At 48.3% G+C, this 19,219-nt stretch overlaps 2 protein-coding genes across 7 annotated transcripts in view; both read left to right on the top strand.

Moving 5' to 3' along the window:
- LOC144172289 (uncharacterized) overlaps positions 1-19,219 on the top strand; it is a 269,808-nt gene that overhangs the window by 143,211 nt on the left and 107,378 nt on the right. The window contains exon 1 of one of the 3 annotated variants that reach the window (XM_077701038.1): positions 8,145-8,330. The exons of the other annotated variants lie outside the window; for them this stretch is intronic. The gene's annotated coding sequence lies outside the window, so the exon portion shown is untranslated. Of the gene's footprint in view, positions 1-8,144; positions 8,331-19,219 lie in introns of those variants that run through there. 3 annotated transcript variants of the gene reach the window in all.
- Positions 4,807-6,584, top strand: LOC144172255 (uncharacterized). Of its 4 annotated transcripts, none has more exons than XM_077701014.1 (4): positions 4,843-5,163; positions 5,236-5,440; positions 6,000-6,133; positions 6,348-6,491. In XM_077701014.1, exons 1-4 carry the CDS (start codon positions 4,906-4,908, stop codon positions 6,456-6,458), a joined length of 708 nt encoding a protein of 235 aa, XP_077557140.1. In that variant the 5' UTR covers positions 4,843-4,905; the 3' UTR covers positions 6,459-6,491. The 4 variants fall into 4 exon arrangements, 3 of the variants coding, with proteins under 3 accessions (XP_077557142.1, XP_077557140.1, XP_077557141.1); XM_077701015.1 differs by lacking the exon at positions 6,348-6,491 and adding an exon at positions 6,498-6,574 and having other exon boundaries at positions 4,846-5,163; positions 6,000-6,108; XR_013322974.1 differs by lacking the exon at positions 5,236-5,440 and having other exon boundaries at positions 4,807-5,163.

The following is a 19,219-nucleotide window of genomic DNA, read 5'->3' as shown; positions in this document are numbered from 1 at the left end:
TTTAAAATGGTCAGCCCATATCTCGAAAACCTGTGCGTCCGCAATGCGTAAGCTTTATTTTCTCAGAAGAAAACTCAGAAGCGCCCCGGACAGTTAAGATTTTAGCTTATAACACTTTTGTAAGAAGTAAATTAAAATATGCAGCGGTAATATGGGACCCACATACGAAAAGAGATAAGATTCAACTAGAAAGAGTCAACCGCAAGGCCGTGCGATTTATATTTGGGAAGTACAAAAGGGAGGACTCTCCTACCCAGTTAATGCATGATAATCAATTTCAGATCTTGGAAACTCGCCGAAAGATTAGTCGCATTGCATTCTTACACAACTGTTTCTCAGGAAAAATTAAACTAAACCTACCTGATTATGTAGAACCTCTAAAAACAAGGAGGACTCGTCACAATCACCAACATTCATTCGCTCCCATCTTCGCAAAAATTAATAGCTACAAGTACAATTTCTTCCCTCAAACAATTGAAGATTGGAATTCACTCCCTGCACAATTATTTCTTTTTTCTAATTTCATCACCGAGGTAGAAAAACATTTCCCTTTTTAAATTTGCGGGACAAACATTTATTCATTCTGGTCAATGTGCAACCTCCATGTGAATAGTGTCGTGCATTTAGCGTTGTACCCTCTCCTGGTGGGGCCAAATTTATGGCCTGCAGTATTGTCAAATAATATATGCCTCTTCCATGCGGAGTCCTCATCAGCATTGACTGAGCAAAAGATTAGTAAAAAAAATAAACAATACCAGTGCGACTATACGTCGGGATAGTATCTGTCAAAAATATCTTAAAATCATATTATTTGGAACTGCTGCAAGTCAACTCACACAACAAGAGACTGAAAAAAAGTTTGAAATTATATATTAGGGGATAAACTAAAATAAACGAAGACGCGTATGAACAACCGGCCACCAAACGACGTGCTCCGTTAAGTTATAACGAACCGATAAGGCCTTATCTGGCTCGTCTAGACGGGTTTAAATATCTTTTTTTCTTAAGTGCGGAATAGGCTATCGGAGTACGGTGTTGCTAGTTTGATTGTTAGAGTTTGAGCATTCGCTAGGATTGTATTACCGGCCGCACGAATCCTAATGTTCTTCGTCTTATAGTATATTGGTTTCTCGTTTTATACTCCTACCTGTATACCCTGAAGTGAGGTTTGCAGTATAAAATAAGTAAATAAATAATTTAGCAAAGAAATGAACACGTTCGATCCCCCACCGCAGCGGCCGGTTTTCTGATGGAGGCGGAAAGCGAAAACGCCCTTATGTTCGAGATTTCTGCGCACGCTAAAGATCCCTAGGTGGTCAAAACTCATCCAGAGCCCTCCACTACGGCGCGCCTAATCACCTGTGTGGCGACGGCGTGTTAAACATCATAATAAAAGCAATGATGCAATAAAAAAAGCAACCCGAGAAAAAGACCAGGCACAGCTCCGGGTCCGTGTTTCCTTCCTTGCGTTGATTTTTTACGATGTTTCATTTACTTCTATTCGGCACACAACCGACAAAAACAAAAAAATAAACCTTTTTCCTGTACCGGTCTTCCTAGCAACCGCCACGGCGAACTAAAATTAGCAGCAAGGTACCACCCCCCCCCCTCACCCCCATCTCCAAAGTAAGGTTTTCGGAGAACCTGTGCACATAATATCATCGTGGTCAATCTCAAACGTCTTTGCCCCTTTCCTTTGAAAGCCTTATTTGTGTGCAGCACGAACTCACCACGAGCTTTCGACCAAGCGGATATAAAGGTGTGCAGCGCTAGAAAGCATAGCCGCGCCCCAAAGCAGTAAGCAGAGGGGCGCCGTTTTGTTCGTTTTGTAAAGCCGGAATGGTAGGCGGCGGGGGAAGGTTTCTCCCCTAACTACCCTCCTCTCCCTCCCACCCCACCGAGTCACTAGATCCAACGAGTCGTAAGATCCAAAGGGTCGGTACATCCATCCGAGTCATTAGATCCAACGCGTCATTAGATCCAACGGGTCAGTAGATCCAACCGAGTCACTAGATCCAACGCGTCAATAGATCCACCGAGTCAGTAGATCCACGAATGGATGTAATGACTCGTTGGATCTACTGACGCGTTGGATCTGGTGACTCGGAATCGTTGCATGGTACACGTGTCGTTTTGTAATCCGGTCTATACTTCGTATTCGGTAGCGCTTCTTTTTTTTTTTTTTTTTGTGAAGATGAAATGACCAACTAGGCTCTTTTGCCGCGTTGTTCTGACTGGCAAACCGGGGGAAAGAAAAAAAAAGGGGGGGGGGGGGTTGCAGCGAAGCTTTATATGTCAAGATAGCAAATTGGTTCAAATCATGTTTGAACAGTACGCACTGCATTATATAGTGATTCACATCACCCAACCACTGTAAACAAGTCGTATAAACTAAGCTTTTACAAAACATGTCTCGGAATGCGTAATATCATTGCCTCCAAACCAGGAAACAAGTGGTTCGTTATGTATACATGTTTGAAGAGTTCGGATCGCCGTGCTATGATGATTCACATTAGCCACTACTGTGCATGGATTACGTATGTGCTTAACTTCCCCTAAAAACCGTGATTATTAGACCGCAAGAGGACAATGACAGCGACGAAATCGTGGTGTTCACTATAAATGTAACACCGTTATGTAACTCCATAACGGAATTATGGTGATCACTGTATATATAACTCGAGGCGCACTCAAGTGTGATATCAAGAAGTCCATGACTACGTACTTTGCATGGGTTAGCCGTGATGGCGCGACCCTTTTGATCATCGTTACGGACTTCAATTTGGAGATTTGCCCGCGCGGTGGCTCAGTTGCTAAGGCGTTGTGCACTGCTGAGCAGGAGGACGTGGGATCGATTCCCGGCCGAGGCGGCCACTTTTCTGATGGCGGTGAAAAGCAAAAACACCCGTGTGTACGAGATATCAGCGCACGTTAAAGATCCCCAGGTGATCAAATTAATGCGGAGCCCCCCACTACGGCGCGCCTCATCGCCTGCGTTGCGTCGGCGCGCTAAACCCTACAATCAATCAATCGAAGTGGTTCGTCAGCCTGTCAGCAGCCTTCCAGTCAGCGGGCTGCCCGAAGGCTCCCTTCTCGCATGTACCTTCACAGACCGCACCACCAGATCCTTAACGCGAAAGGAACACACACCGGACGGCCGGCAGTGCGCGGTAATCATAATGTAAGCTACCGTCGCCATCCCTGCCCACGCACGAGCGTCCTTCAGCCGTCCGTTCATTTTGTGACTCAATCCGCGCAGATTAACCCCTTGGCGGTACCCGCGAGGGAACCGGCAGCTCATTCTAGCATATGTGCACGTCCGGGAGGGGACCGTACATTGGCATACGCACGCGGAATTGATTTCTACCGGGGCGCCTGTAATCACGTTGCGGCGGATCCTGAACCAAGCAAAAGCACCCGAACAAGCGCGCTCCCCTAACAGCCGGCAGTTACGTGAAGCCCCTCGGCCATTCTCTCTTCCATCCCTCTCTTCCCTTGCTTCGAGTCGGAGTGATTCTCCACCGGCGTTGCATGCCAAAGGATACCAAAGGCGTCACGGGGCCCTCCCGATTGGCGCCCAGGCGAGCCTCCGGTGCCCTCGGCCCTACATATTCCGCGCTGCGCTCTGCGCACGAGGCCGCGAGGCCCGTGTAATTGTGCGGGGCGAACGCGTGTTGTCTGATTACAGAGAAGGCTGGCGTACAGGCAGCCTTGTGATGAGAGAGGGAGGGGCATTCAAGGAAGCAAAGGGGGACCGGAGAAAGTTGTTGACAAGGCGTGTAGGTGCGCGCTCTCCTCCTCGTCCGAGCTTCTTTCTTTCGCAGTGTTTCCCTGGGTCCTGTGCGGGTCACAGGCACCTCTGTGACGGAGAATAAACATTTCCGCTTGGCCCGGAATTCGCAGTGAGCGACTGGTTTGTTGCGTGTGCGCGCACCGCATTGTCGGCCGCGGGTGGCGGGTTTATGTGGATCGTTGCTCTGGAGCCGCTACCTACGCGACTGCCTGTGTTTTATTTATTTATTCCTGTTCTGGGAAATGGGGGGTGTCTACCACGCAGACACCACGCCGTGTATGAGTGTTGTGCTGCCTGGAGATGGAATGCGAACGAAACGAGAAAAGTAACAGCTCACAAGTTAGCTGAGACGCGAAGTTCGACATACTGGAATATGGAGTTGCATTGGATCTTGCATTTTTTGAATCGGTGTTACCGGTGAATACGTGAAATGAGCATGATTACGTGAAAGAACAACGCCAGATACCGCATTTGCCTAATCAATGTTTTGAACATGTTCCTGAGTTTCAAACAACCTTTGTCGTATTGAAACAAGGATCATGCTATGGGCAGAATAGCATCACCATATTCTGGCTGCGATTTAGCCGAGCTCTGCTTCTATATTCGATGAAGAAATGCGGAGGCGCGGCGCTCCCCATCTTGGTTTTTTAAAGCGAAAGCTTTCTCAGTGGGACCAACGGCGCTCAATCAGAAAGCTAATGCATTCCCTTTATAGACCGGTTGGTCGACCGAAAAGCTCTGGTGAAATCTCTGGACACACGTCGCGGGCGCGAAACCGGACTTACATTGTGTCAAAAAGGTTACTTGAAAATCGCGAAAAAAGAACGGTTTACAAAAGGCAATACACGCATCGATCGTGAAGGAGTACAGCGGTGCATAGCGTCCCAAATTTTTAATATAGCGGGAGCCACGACCGATCGGAATGTCAGCGCCTTATCACGGTGTTCAGCAGCGAAATGGGCGAGAGTACGCGCACGCGCATAGGCCTATAGGCCTCGTGCGCTCGTTTGGAGGCGCCACTGAATTGGAACCGGTGGCGCCCCCTCCGGCGCCGCGCCGCATTTTTTGCTTGTCCGCCGTTCCGTGCAACGCAGCTCCGCAAGGCTTTCTCTATGGCTCGGCCGCGTCCGCGCGAGGCCAGCATGACGGCGCCAAGCGGATCGTGCGTGCTGTATTGCGGTTTTAGTAAAATACAGAGCCCTGAGAAGTATTTCAAGGGAAGTTGCTTCAGGCGCGGCATCAAGCTTTACGCGAGCAACCACGTGTACGGCGTAAAAGAAGAAATCCTCAGCGAGACGGCGCCGTCTGAAATCGTGGCCAGGTGCATTCCGCAGATGAAGAGCACTTGCGACTACGACGTGCGGCTGGAGGTGAGTGAATTGTATTTGAGATACCCTTATGTGCTTATTTCACGTACATGGTGATTTGTTTTGTTTATGTAGTTGTCGCCGAACCCAAGGCGCATTGTGCGAGGCCGCTGTTCGTGCAAGGCTGGCTGCCGCGGTTGGTGTAAACACGCGGCGGCGGTGGCCGTTTTCATAAACAGCCACGAGGAGAAATCGTGCACGGAGTTGCCGCGTGCTTGGGGGAAACCCTCTGCGCGACCGACCCTGGACACGAAGAAACAGATAAAGGAACTCTTTGCAAGTAAGCACGAGGAGCGCTTTCTTGAATTGTTCAGATTATTCAACATTGAAGCATGCGTGCTTTTTTGTATTGCATCATACAACTTGATAATTTTTTATACAGGTCGCCCCTTGCCTGCCCCAGTACTCAAACCCCTGTGCCCGAAAACGGTACATTCCCGGGCGTGAGGTGTGCGTTCGCGGACATGATCGCGTGCGAGGACAGCCACGACGAAAATGCAGATCCAACCGGTGCTTCCACAGAAGCTGTAGACGAAAGTCTCAATCTCGGCATCGAGGTTGTCAGATCGCTGCTCGGTGAAGCGCGAGAAACGTACGCAACCATGCAGGTGGCGAGCGTGGTACCCCTGACAATAAACAGGTGCAACCTGCTCGCTATGCTGGAGCAGAGAGAGGAAACGTATTACAAAACGTTTGTGAAAAAAAGCGTGGAGCAGATAGCGGAGATCGCGCTTTTAACCCTGGGCCAGGCTGCTGTAGACAGGTTTGTTATATCTGCAGCCTTTATGTGCTTCACAGCGTGTTGTGCATTTTATACAAAATGGCACATTTTGTCGCAGATGGCACCAAGAGCGGAAGCACCGCATCACAAGCACGATGGCCCACCGCATCAAAACGAGGAGGACAGAGTTTGAAGCACTTGCAGCTGCACTCGCTTCACCGCGCCCATTCTGGGCGCAAGCCACAACTTACGGTAAGGATTCACGTATGGGTGCACAACCTTAAACATTTGCTCAATCCGTCCTTTTTACTTGCAGTAAATAGAGTTAAATGCACGTGAATAAACTAAATTGCATGAAACAGGTCATATTAACAAGAAGAAGAAAGTTTGTTGAACAAACAAACTTTCTCATGTTAGAACTCCTCAGTCCACATTAACACATTTCTTTTCTTTTTTATTTTTGCAGGCAGAAACACCGAAGCCGAAGCCAGGAGGGAGCTGTCAATGGCCCTTGATGCCTCCGTCTGGGCTAATAACCAACAAGAGAAGAAAATTACGAGGCCAAAGATGGAAATAACGCCAGTTACAACACGCAAATGGACCAAAAGAGACGCCAAACGCGCTTGTTTACCTTGCACGACGCACAGCCCTAATCCAGCGCAGCCTGCGCTCCTCTTCGTACGGCTTCTACGGAAAGGAATAAAAACTGGTTTTCGGGAGCTTGTCAGCAGTGTTGGCGTAGCTGTTATGGCATCCGTAGACGCAACAGTACACTGATTTGCGTGTTTTCGCCCGCACAGGCGCCATCCCGCAACACTTCGTTACCGGCGGCGGATGACTTCGCTAAGACCCGGACAAGCAAAAAATGCCGCGGAGGCTGCCAGGTGGCGCTGCGTGTACGGCCGAAGTAGCAGCGCACTAGCCCTCGCCTGCTACGCTGTTCCATTGAGAGTGATACACCCCCTGCCACGGCATCTGAATGACTTTGTTCACTAGAAACCGTAGTTATCTGAAGCGCATGCGCATATCAAATACGCGTTTAATATTTCTTTCTGATCATTTGCCCGCACAGCGTGAGGAATGCCACTTGAAAGGATCAATAAAAGTAGAAAAGGACCGGTTTTATGCCCGGTTTTACGCCGCTGCTAGGTATAATGCGATAAATAACAAGTCTGATAAAAATAAAAACTTGTGGCCCACGCTGCTTAGCTACCTTTGGCGGTAGTGAAACGGCCTTGCAAGATGAGAAAAACAGGGGGTGTGTTGCCCTGAGGAGAACAGCGGAGCACACGACGCTCCCACAAGACATAAGTTATGCGCGTGCGCGTACTCTCGCCTATTTTGCCGGTGAACACCGTGATAAGGCGCTGACATACGGATCGGTCGTTGCTCCTATTAAAAATTTCGGAGGCTGTATCTTTATCTCATGAACCACGTGTTGGTATACATTTAGATCTTTCGTAGAATTAGTGCGGAAAAAAATCGTCGCATAGGTTCGTTCTTTGTTTCCGATTTGGGTCTTTGAAGGTCTAATGATCGATTGGACGCACTCTCTGCGAAGGCTGGACATACTTCCAGCGAAGCTTTTGACGCAATTTTGATGTGGGAAAGCTTTCGCGCTCCTCTCTACTTTCTTTAGGAAGGAATGGTGAAGCTTTTTTTCTCATACTAGGATTGTGTTTACATGCGTTCGCCGCTTGCCTGATTGCACCTTCGTGCTTTCTTGTTATCTTGCAGTCTGCGCGCAATCATCATAAATGTACGCGCTTGCTGCGTGTCTCCCTCATTCCCGTATATCTCGCCATCTTCACATCAAACATAGTGAATACTAAGTTCCTCACCAGCTTTCGAGAGGCAGGCGGGCATTCACTCGCGAAACGTCATGCGCATCTGCTTCTGAATACGTCTGGTTCGGGCATCGACGAAAAACAATTATGCCCGAACGAAAAACCGACGCTAGCTCGCGGGTTGTTTCCGCGTCGGTTTCGAGACTCGTGACCCCCAACGGTCGGTCGGTGGGCTGCTGCTTTTTCGGAGCAGGTGGCGGGCTCAATCATGGCGGCGTCGGTGGCAGGCGAAATTGCCGGCGCACATTTGAGCGGGAGCAGATGGTTCTCTGTCGTCTGCTCCATAACTGGCTGCAGACAGCAGCAGCAGCAGCGGGGGCAGCACGCGCCGGCCACGCGCATGCGCTGTTCGGTGGCAGTTTGCCGCAGTCTTTGAAAAGCCCCGCGTCACACTTGTTCTGCACATGCTCTGCCCGGGGCCTGGATAAAGTAAGCGCAGTAGTTTCGCTGGCTCAGTTCGGGTAAACACTTTCCTGCTGTGCCGCGGGAACTGTGCGTAGTTAATTTTGCGTTAAAACAACAAAGCGCTGCTGGAAAAGAGGGAAGACTCGAGGTGAACGCTTGTGTTGGCGGATGTAACCGGCACACGTGCGGAGTAACCGGTGAGTCACAACCCGACAATTGTTTTTTTCTCTTTACCTTCCATATTCTGCGGAGTTGCTGTACGCGCTCAATTAGAAATTCGATGAAACCGATTATGCATAATAACCAATCGCTAACGGTCAAGTTCTATGCTGTTTTTAAGGCGACGCTCCAGAAACAAGCTTGTTTACAGGTAACACCGTGACTTGCACAAACACAAATTTCTCGGCAAAGTGCCGTTTGCCGTAGACGTCGTTTTCTTCCCAGTGGATGTTGGTCAAAGGCCACGGACACTTTTACTGACGGCCTATACAGGTTATAGGTGACGTCACGCAGTGAAGGCCTCGAAACACAATTTTTTACCCTCCTGTCGTTGGGATATGTCGGAACGAGGACCTCCATATCGTTAGGGCCTCCGCTGAAACTGCATGACGCTGCTGCCTTCTCGTTGTGGCGGTTGCGTGTGCAAGACGGTATTGAGCACGCGAGGGAGCGATCGATGCGGCCCGCAGGAGGAGGGGACGCGCAGACTTCGGCCTGGGATGCTCGTACCATTACTCTTCGGCCAGAAGAGGCCGCCGAGAGCGAAAGGCGTCTATCGCCTGCCAAGGTTGGTCTTCTCCCATCTTGGTCCGTGGCGTAATCGCCGATGCTGCAGGCTCACTTCGCCGCAGCACGTATACGCCTCGGCTGAAGCTCCGTGCATGCAAGGCTGCTTACAACGCGAGGAATGCGCGTATATAAGTATCTGTTTGGGGCGAGGATGAGTTTGTACTCGGCGCCACCCTCTCGCCAGGCTATCTTTGGCGGCGATCGCCCAAAGCTTGATGACCAGCTGCCCCCGTCTCGTGCATCGTCGGCTGGGTTCCTGACGTGACTCGGTCAGCGCCGTCGGCTCCGGCTAAGGGGAGGATGAGTCGGCTGCCTTGGAGAGGAGGCTTTGTTGAGTAAGGAATCGACACAGGCTCCCAACCGGTCTCTTCACCCTCTCTCTCCCCCTTGGTTTCCCTGGCTTGGCTCCGCGGGCCCTTTAATCGGTCCCGGGAGGCAGCCCAACTGCCGCCGTAGCGAAGGCCAGTTTTGCATAGCAGGTTGCTGCTGAGTGCCTTTCACTTTTCTTTCCCTCTGGCGCCTGCAGTCGTTGCTGTGAGGGAGAGAGAGAAAAGGGAAATTAACGAGGCTCCGTACAATATTTATGTAGCGGGCATGCCTCGCGCAGCTGCCATGCGCCGTATAACCCTCGCTATAAGAAGACCGGGGTTTGGTGGAAGTTTCTGCGACTGGTGCGACGCGGCTGTTTTGAGCTAGTCCTAACTGCAGCGAACGGTAGAAATATCTTAAGGCTGTTCATTCAATTATGTCCGGCGTCTCCCCTCTTCTTCCCAGCCTGCGAATGTCAGCACTTCCCTGTTTTCTGCCCTTTCCGCTGCCTCCTTTCATGCCTCTCCGTTTCTTCTTGTACTTATGGCCACTCTACGATGATCAAGACGGCAAGTTGGGCTAGTTGGTACGCATTCATACTTAAAAAAAAAAAAAAAACCGCGCATGAAAAAGACTGGGACAAGAAAGGAGAGACATACCGCATTGCTACTGATGTAGTCCAGCCGTTGGCATAAACCGGAATAACTGGGCTGCGGTGCCTTAAAATTAACATCTAAAACCACTGCTTACTTGTCTTCAAGTTGCCCAATGCGAGACGAAAACAGGAAGGACACAGACCAGACATCGGGTAATCATGACTCGCTCGTACGAGAGCCGAATGCTGCCAATTTTACGCCGGATAATGTCATCGGCGTATAGAAGCGACTGAAGGTTAGGGATCTCGGACAAGGCTTTCGCAAGGGGGGCAAGGCCGAGGTTGAAGAGGGTAGATGACAGTACGGCACCTTGAGGGGTACTGCGGGTAATTATTATCGACGGCCGCCAAGTGTGTTTGCGCGTTTGTGTGTTAAAAAGGGAGCGCCTCAAAGCGAACGTTGGAGATTTGATTTTGTCGTACAAGCAGTCACGTCGCTATATTGGTGAATGTCGAAGTGCAGAATGCATTGTGCGCCCTCCTAGTTGTTGTTTCACGTAGAAGGCCCCTCCTAACGCATGCACGTTATGCACCGTAAAAAAAAAAAAGTCTCGACAAAATGTAGCTTGAACGCGAGGAAAACACAACTGTGTAGTGGAGACTTTCCAATAGTGGGAGGTATTTCTGGCGCGCTGACCTGTATCTACAACAAAGAAATCCGCGCTTCGACAAAGCAACGCGAGGTCCTTGGTCGGTAGTAATCTGCTTCTTGCATCGCGGAATGCATGTTGCGCGCTTTTCAAAAAGCCCGACACACAATCGAAAACTAGAGACGACAGCAAGATATAGATGGACTGAGTGCCTTCGTAACCGCTCTGAAAGATGAAAATAGACGAATACAAAGTCTCAGGAAAGGTCAGTGCACGGGGAGGGAACACAAAGGCATGCCGGAACAATCGCTTGAACGCGGCCCTCGTTCTGCGGCCGTCCACCGTGTTTGTATGCGCGCATTCGTTTCCTGTTCGGTTTTCCGCAAATAAACTGGCCGACATACCCTTTTCGTCCTCTGCGCAGAGCGGTGTCTATATACAGCGATCTTTTTTGTCCGGCGCCAGGTAGGCGGTTACTGTTGGCAGAGAAAAAACAAAAAAAGCAAAAACAAGACCATTACTAAACAGCGATGCGTGTTGCCGCCCCATATTTTTTTCTTCCCTTTAAACCATTAGTGGCAGTCGTGCGTGCACCCACAGCAGATCGTCCGACAAAGACGGCTCTGCCGCGGTCGGCAAGGGGCACCCGGTAAAACAAAGGCGAGGGCGTGTGATGTGGTGAAGCCGGCCGGTAATGGATGTACGCGCGCCGGAACAAGCGACGCAATGGACGGGCCCGGTTATGTATACGGCTGCTTCGGCCCACTTTGCATGCAACCCTAAACAAGGCGGCATTCCGCGCGTGCGTCGAGTCTGGAAACTCCGGGACGCCCGTGTGGCTTTGAGGCGCTCTGCTGGACTGCGTCCACTGCTCCTCCGAATTGTCTATAGATGCTACGCCTTAAAAAATCCCGGGCCATCTCCACTAACGTGAAACCTTAGGAGGAGCGAAGTAGCAGTGTATATGGTGTATTCTTGGCGCCTTGGTGTTTTTGCGCACGGAGATGAAACCGTTGGGGGTTAGAGGTATACAGCTTTGCTGTAAAAGTCTGGTGCCTTTGAAGCACGAAGCGTTCTAGCGCGAGGCATAAACGAGTGTCCCGGTGTTTTTTTTAGTACGCGTTACGTTCTAGCGCAAGGCGTAAACGAGTTTACAGGTGCTTTAGTACCGTGACTACATGAGACGATGATAACGACGACGACGACAGGAGACGCCAACAGCCCCAGCTTCGCCCCTAAAAGAAACAATTGTTCCCTATTTGAAGCATCACAGCAAGCCGGCCTAGTTGGAAACGATTCATGATTGGACTTGCGCAAAACAAACGGGTGCGCTCGTCCTTGTCGTTCTTCCTCGTCCCCGTTTGTTTTGCGCAAGTCCAATCATGAATGTTCCCTATTTGTTCGTTGCTCATTGTTTCTTCAAGCTACCCCGATATGGACGCGCCGGCGGATCTTATCTGTTCAAGTTGGAACTTTGCAAGCCTAATCTATAGTGGGCTATGCGGCGCGCCGCATTTGCGATCTGCGGATTAGTTTGAACCTTTTGGAGATGGATTGTTCCGTAGCGGACATGCATGGAGACGGGCTGCGCATAAAGACGTCAGGAAAATTGTTTGTCCTGTCCACTTCATGCGGGCCCGGTCTCCCGTTTCGCTAATAACACATCCGCACCAAGTCACTCTGATTTCCAGCTTGCTTCGTCTGGAGATGGTTGACGGGGCCGAGATCTCAATACGCCAGCGCCGTCAGAAACCTAACCCGTTACGCGGGGCACGTCTAATAGGCTGCGCTCAACTTATAACTAGTCATCATCCTTCACTACTCCTCCCCTGACGAAAAATAAAGAGGGTGGAGGGACAAGCGGGGTGTCCAGCAATGTTGCATTCTGATAGAGAGAGAGAGAGAGAGAGAGAGAGAGAGAGAGAGAGAGAGAGAGAGAGAGAGAGAGAGAGAGAGAGAGAGTTAGGGTTTTATGAAAGGAAGAAGCGAGGAGCGGAGGTGGAGAGGTAAGGGTAGACAATGGTGGAGGACAAGGCGTATACTGTCTACGCACAGGACCAATAGCAACATTGCTCTGCGTCTTTTATGTCGCCACAGTTTGCGACAGAGCCGCTATGACCATAATGACCATTAAAGCACGTACACTAAACCCACAGTACATCGAAGTCACGATAACCGGCTTCGCTATCAACGGAATTTTGTTAAAAGCGGGTGTATGCGCACTGCAAGGTGGAAAAACTTCAAGTAAAGTGATAATTCAGATAAAGCGATTTTGTTATAACCGATGTTTGTGTACCGTGTTTGTTATGTTATGTTATGTTATGTTGTGTGTTGTGTGTTATGTTGTGTGTTTTATGTTATACGTTATGTTATGTTCCCAATTATCGCTCGTTGCGGCGGCGAGAATCAGCACGGCGTAGGTTGGGTGCTTGTGCTGAAGCTGAATTCGATGGTTGGAGGGGTTACAGTCAGTACTTCGATGTCTAGCAACTCTGGAACAGTCAATAACAATCCACGAACAACAAAAACGTAATAGAACTCGAAAAGAGCGAGCGTGTAACGGATTAGCACGCACCTCACAGCAGTCACGACCGTGCAGTACACACAGAACACAAATGAGCCGGAATGGGTGTTTAATCCCTCCACCACTTCTTTTAAACTCCTCATAGCAAACCGCTTCCTCCGATCCGTGGCAGTATTTTGGAAGTGATACTACGGATAAACTCCGATAGCCAAGAGCCGTGGTAACTTAGCGCGTTGTCCACGACTTTACTGCGTCCCCATGTGGGAGTTTATGGATGCGAATACTGCGATTGTTCTAATGGGAGTGAGCCAAAACTCCCACCCGCTCAGATTACAAAATGGCTGTCAGTTCACTGCTGCGAGTGCCGAGCGTGTGTGCAAATCATCTGTCTGATTGGAATACCGGCAGCAGGTACGAAACTAAAACAATTTCTGCAAGGCGCATTTTTGTTTACATTCCGCCGAACCGATTGGATGCGTAACCTGCATGGGCGCGCGTTCGACCAGCGCAGTCGGTGCTTGTGCCAGCCAACGGTAAGCCCCAACAAACGAAATAAAAACGGCCACAAATGCGTTTAGTCTGCGTAACGGTCCCAAGTACAAAGCTGCCTGGTATCCCGCTACATGAAAACCAACAACGAATGCCGATCGTTTCGTCCAACCGGGCCGGCAACGTACAAGTCCGACCGTATCGTGCACGGCCGTTCGAGGCGATTCGGGCGCAGCCGAAGAATGCATATGCTTCTCCGGCGAGCGTATTTCCAGCGTGCGGTGTCTTTGCTTTCCCGCTAAGTTTTGGGAAGGTGGGCCCGTCATCTGCCAATCATTGTGCGAGCGCCGCCGCAATTGACGGGAGGGCCACAGCGCCTCGTTGCTTTTCTTGAACGTTTTCGCGAACATTTCTTCCAGCCTCACCGCGGCATAAAAACATGTCCCCTCCGTTGAAGTGGCCCTGTGTAACAATGCAACAATGCAGAGATGACCTTACCCTAGATAATTCCTGGAAAAATGGTTATGCATTCATGTCCAACTTGGGATACCTGCCAAAAGTTGTCAGTGCCAAACAGAAAATATCCTTGGTATTTATTTTCAATCAAGCACAATCGTTGTTGAGTAATGTTTGTGTAGAACTGACGATGCAGTAATGTTAATTTACTCTGTCTCAACCACAGAAAATGCAAATAAAGTTTTAAATTGGCACCACTCATTCTTTTCACTTACTGGCGTATCACAACGCTGAAAACATTGCATGCCTGTGGCCTCACACGTACCAATTGTTAATGTTCAGTGAAGTTCTACGCACAGCTGACTACTTTTGACTACCCAGTCAAAGCAAGTGTAATGTCAGGTGATAAGCACACAAAGCTGGCCAGAATTTTTTTTGTTTTTTCACAAGAGGACGTTGATGTCAGAATTGCCGACTGGCATGAGGCACAAAAATATATTGACGCATCAAAGCATCCGGCCAGGGCAAAATAGATTGAACACATTTCACATTCACCCCCAATTACAATAGGATCCTTTGGAATGCAAACAAACAAGTCTGTTACCTGGCCGCGGTGGCCGATTGTCTGATGGAGGCGAAAAGTGAAAACGCCCGTGAGCTCTATATTTGAGCGCATTAAAGATCCTCAGGTGGTCAAAAATAATCTGGAGCCCTCCACTACAACAAGCCCCACCGCTTGTGTAGCGTCAGCACGTTAAACGTCATAACCAATCAACCAAACAAGTCACTGCGCACAAGCATACCGCAGTCAAAAAAGCTACAACATATATACACACAGGGCTAGACGTCAATTATAATTTTAACTGGATTAACTGCCTAAATCAATCAATTCACCAGTTGCAGATTTCAAAATTAACAAAAGATGCTCTCAGTGGGTGTTTCTGCTTATTTTCCCAAAGTAAAGTCTAACTGTTAATGGTTTTGCATTTTAAAGAGTGATGCTGTGAATGCAAAGCTCGTCGACATTTGTGGGTGCAGCAGGTTTTGGGCTTGTCATTCATACTGTACATGCTAACAAGATGGATGTCGTTGGGTTGACCATACAATTTTCTTAAGCCCTTACAAAAAAAAGGTATAGGCCACCTTTTTGTCGTTAACAATGACTGCATTCTTGAGGATTTCACCCTTAATTGTAATAGCTAAATGTGATATCATTTTCTACTGTAATGTAGCGTAGGCTACTTGAACAGGGCAGTAATACCATACAAGTTGATTCATGTGAGGCAAATGGGTTCAGCCTAGTGGGTGTTTGAAAAAATGAGGCCACGAAAAAACAGCATAATTAAAGCTTTAATACACACGAGTTACAACCAAACAAGCTAACATACCAAATGAGGAAGAGCCCGACAGTTCATATATACACACCAAGGTTACAGCAGTCACAAACTGCCAGAACAAACAGCCTGAAACAAACTTGTAAAACGAAGACAATAGAACTACAGGAAAATTGAAGCGCTCCAAACAATAAACTGAATATGGCATTACTGAATGAAGCTAATACAGAAAGCCAACCAAATCTACAGCAACAATTTGAAAGGGTGCATTTTAGAATTGAAGCATATGTAAAGTGCCACAAAGATATGCTAGCAAACATCAGCATAAAAAACATTTTACAGGCATGAGAGTTCAGGGTCTGTAAAAAATGTGTAGCGTGGGCTGACATACAAAGAGCTTGTACGTTTGTACAAGTACAGCAAGTCAAAAAACTCTGCGTGGTGGCTCACATCTTCAATTATAACACTGTGCTTCGTGTGCTCCACAACGAAAGAGTGGAAGTGCTCATTAAAGCACTTCGTGTTCAGAATAGAAGCAACAATAAACAGCTTCGAGTCACAGATTGCCATCAGCTGTATTTGTGCAAAGCGAGGAAGGTCATCTTCACGCACAACTAAGGGAACTACACCAGCCAACTCTAGTTTCCTTTCGGACAGAGTAAGGGAAGCAACAGCCTGTACACTTTCATCTGCCAGGTTCAGGTCTTGAAGGCGGTCTCTCAAAATATCAGGCAACGAGCTCTGGTCCACTGTTTTACTACCTGCAAAGAGCATCTCTTGAACAGGTTGAGCTAGGGAATACATGAAGTGCATCTGGTGACGGCGACTCAGCGTTGCACAAATGTTCCTGAAATTCCGGGTTTTCTGGGCAAGAGATTTAAAATACTGATGCTTGGCCTCAAAGCGCATGCACGAAAGCTTCACAAGAGGGCCATGCAAGAGCAGCAGTCGAGGGTAGTGCACAAGGTAGTGCATCTTAGGGATGATCTTCACAAGTGGAAAGGTCTTCTTAAATCCACGACAGAAGTCTTCAATGAGTACTTTCAGGTATGCGACTGCATCAGGGTACACTTGTGGTGCGACAACTATGTCTATCACAGCCCGTAATGCAAGATAAACCTTGTATGCCTTGTTGTCTCTAGGCACATAATCCCCGATTAGGAGAGAGAAGAATCGGAAAAAGCACAGCTTTTCGGAAGCAGACCCTTTAAGCATTGCTTTCCCAAACACAGACTTTCGCGTGAGGGGGGGAAGTCTGGAACTTTTGTCCCCTCCCTGGAAAGGAAATGTGGCAAGTCTCTCATTTAGCTGGGCAAGTTTGAATACATTGTCAGTGATCAAGCACCTGATCACACGCTTCATTACGAACGGAATGACCCCCTCAAAAATGTCATGCATAATGTCAGGTGGGAGACCTTGGGTCACATCAAATGAGTCAACCTCGCTGAGACAGCTTTTTCCCACGACACCATAGATACTTGACAACGTCGAGTCTGTTGCTACAAGTTGTACATGGCGCACATGTGCGTCCTTTGTTCGCAAGACAAACTCCTTTTCATTCCATTTTTTCTGAATGTCATCGCGAGTTGCCAAACAGAAACGGCAAATGGGGCCAGACGAAAAGCATGTACGAAAGGCCCCAAACTCGTGACTTGACAAGTTGTCACCTGAAAGATACAGGAGCGAGCCTTTCACAATTTCTTCACCTAATGCAACTCCATTTACTTCTAGCTCATGGAGATCTGCCAGCAGTGGCTTCATGATCTCTTGCAAACCAAATTTTTTTACCAATGAGGCTTTTGCTAGAAGGACAAGGCATTTGTCGCTAAGCTTTGACCGACACTTCGGCGAACCATTGAAGATAGTCAAGTAGCCAGCCAGAACTTTATGCTTGCCGCGTTTACTTCCAAGCGGATTGCAGACCTCGAATTCATCAAAATAAAGTTGAAGAGCCAAAAGCTTCTTTTTGTCCGCGTTCATAAAAACAGTGTGCTGGCGAAAGTACGCACCATCTTTTACATCCTCGAGAAGCACTGAGTTGCCTTTCTCTTCTCCCTCAAAAAGGTTGCGCACCTGTGACACTGCTCTTATTGTTTCCAAAATTGGCACGTACTGAAATGTCTCCCATGCCCGGTCTGAGCACGCCACTGTGCGAGGAGAGACAAAACCATGCAAAGTCTTCCAGTGGTTTTCCCTCCCTCTTTTTGTCCTTAACTGTTTCAGTTTCGACAAGTCTGCTGAACACAGTGCTTGCTGGTGCTCAGTAGTAAACATGATCACATCATTCGCAATCTCATTGATCGTCTTCTCAGGCAACTGTCTGCCTTCCTGCCACTTGAGCAAGAGGGAAGAAAGGTGCTCAAAACACTGATCACTGGGTGCAGTAGCTGTGGCATCCTCTTCATCACCAGGCACGTCGGGCTCGCTGTTTACTTCTCCCTCCGTTGTGTCCTGGCTGTCGTGGGAAGGGGACCCAGCCAGAGGCGACTCAGCTCGCGGCACAGCCTCCTTGGTGCTTAAACTGAAGACGTGCTTGTGGCAACGGTTTATGTGCACTCGGTATGGCCTGTAGGACCTGTATGTTTTTGAGCACCCATCCAAGGTACAGTGCCAGTTGCCCTCTTCTCTGTGCCACGTGTACAAATGACGAAGGAGTGCTGCGAAAGATGGTGCCCTTTGCTGGCACCGGTTGCAGCAGTACGTGATGGCGTGATCCATCTGAATAAACAAATAAACAAGAAAGTGTTCATGTGAATGCATGCGATAGTATATGAAAAGATTAAATGCCAATATGCATGCAATTTACATTCAAATTAATTATAACTAACAGATAAAACCACCAGGCTAAGCTGCAGCTGAGTGAACTAGGGCTTGAAACGGGCTGGCTGCCACAAATTGAAGCAAAGAACAGGAAATCCAGCAATTGTGGTGCACTCGTGCAAAGTGGTAACTCGCACCTTTTCCCGGTTTTTGTTGGGTATTTGAAATGGAATCCCCTGCACGGTGGTGATGCTCATGACACCATGCAATAGTCGGCAGAAACCACTGCTTTATCTGCTACAGTGAACTTGCATGAGTGGAACCCACAATTAAGAAAGCTGACAAAGCCCATCACTTGTAAGCAGCACTAACTTGATAAATAACCAAGCAAGAAACTGTTAGACTGAGCTAAAATGTAAAACCAGAAATGCAGTTGTCTGCCAAATAAACTACAGTAATGCAGTAGTTTGCCAAATACACTATATTTGGCAATATGAGTCTTGCTGGTGCCCAGTGCTGGCAAGTTTCAGCCTAACACCCCACTGCAAGAAACAAACCCTGTCGAGGCACCCACTAAAGGAGTGTGTCGCTCTTATGTAGACTAAAAGCGGGCCTTAGCAAAAATATGCAGTATATAAGATTTATTTGCTACAAATACAACTTTGCTGCAAATCTACAAATAAGCACGTAACGTACTGTTTCAAGGGAGCATGCATGTTGTTCTGACTGTCAGTGTGAGGTTATGCATTTGACTTTTGCATGGCCTTAAGACCAGGAAATAAATACAAAAAGTGAATATAATACCCCCAAGCACACTGTATCAAGTTTTCGCAGATAATAGATAAGAACTAGGAAAGAACTGACAATGACATTCACTGAGATTCGAACCTCGACCTTTTTGCGTGTAGGCGCGTAATTAGGCTTTACACGTTTTTTTTCTTTTTTTTTTTTCTGCTTCACTTTTGATGCACGCATTAATTTGCAGTATAGGCGTTGGGAGCAATCAGTCCTGATTTTTACTAGATCACCAGAACCGCAACCACTCACTGATGTCACAACCGGTGTAGCCGGAGCTATGAGTCATGACAGATTATTTGTGATTGCTAGTAGTTAACAGTGACTAGCAGTTAACAGCGACAGCTGCGTTGCTCTAGCTGCACATTGTGAAAAGAGCGTGCGG

Source organism: Haemaphysalis longicornis, unplaced genomic scaffold, assembly GCF_048455015.1.
Source record: "Haemaphysalis longicornis isolate Haplotype H1 unplaced genomic scaffold, Haemaphysalis longicornis Haplotype H1 scaffold_20, whole genome shotgun sequence".
Taxonomy (NCBI): domain Eukaryota; kingdom Metazoa; phylum Arthropoda; class Arachnida; order Ixodida; family Ixodidae; genus Haemaphysalis; species Haemaphysalis longicornis.
The sequence above is the reverse complement of the archived record's forward strand: the minus strand, read 5'-3'. Positions and strand labels throughout refer to the sequence as shown.

Excerpts from the sequence above, each read along its gene's own strand:
- LOC144172255 (XM_077701014.1), top strand. The coding sequence starts at position 4,906 with ATGGCTCGGCCGCGTCCGCGCGAGGCCAGCATGACGGCGCCAAGCGGA. Across the intron at positions 5,164-5,235 it reads ACTACGACGTGCGGCTGGAG|TTGTCGCCGAACCCAAGGCG; the intron begins GTGAGTGAATTG and ends TTGTTTATGTAG. Across the intron at positions 6,134-6,347 it reads GGCGCAAGCCACAACTTACG|GCAGAAACACCGAAGCCGAA; the intron begins GTAAGGATTCAC and ends TTATTTTTGCAG.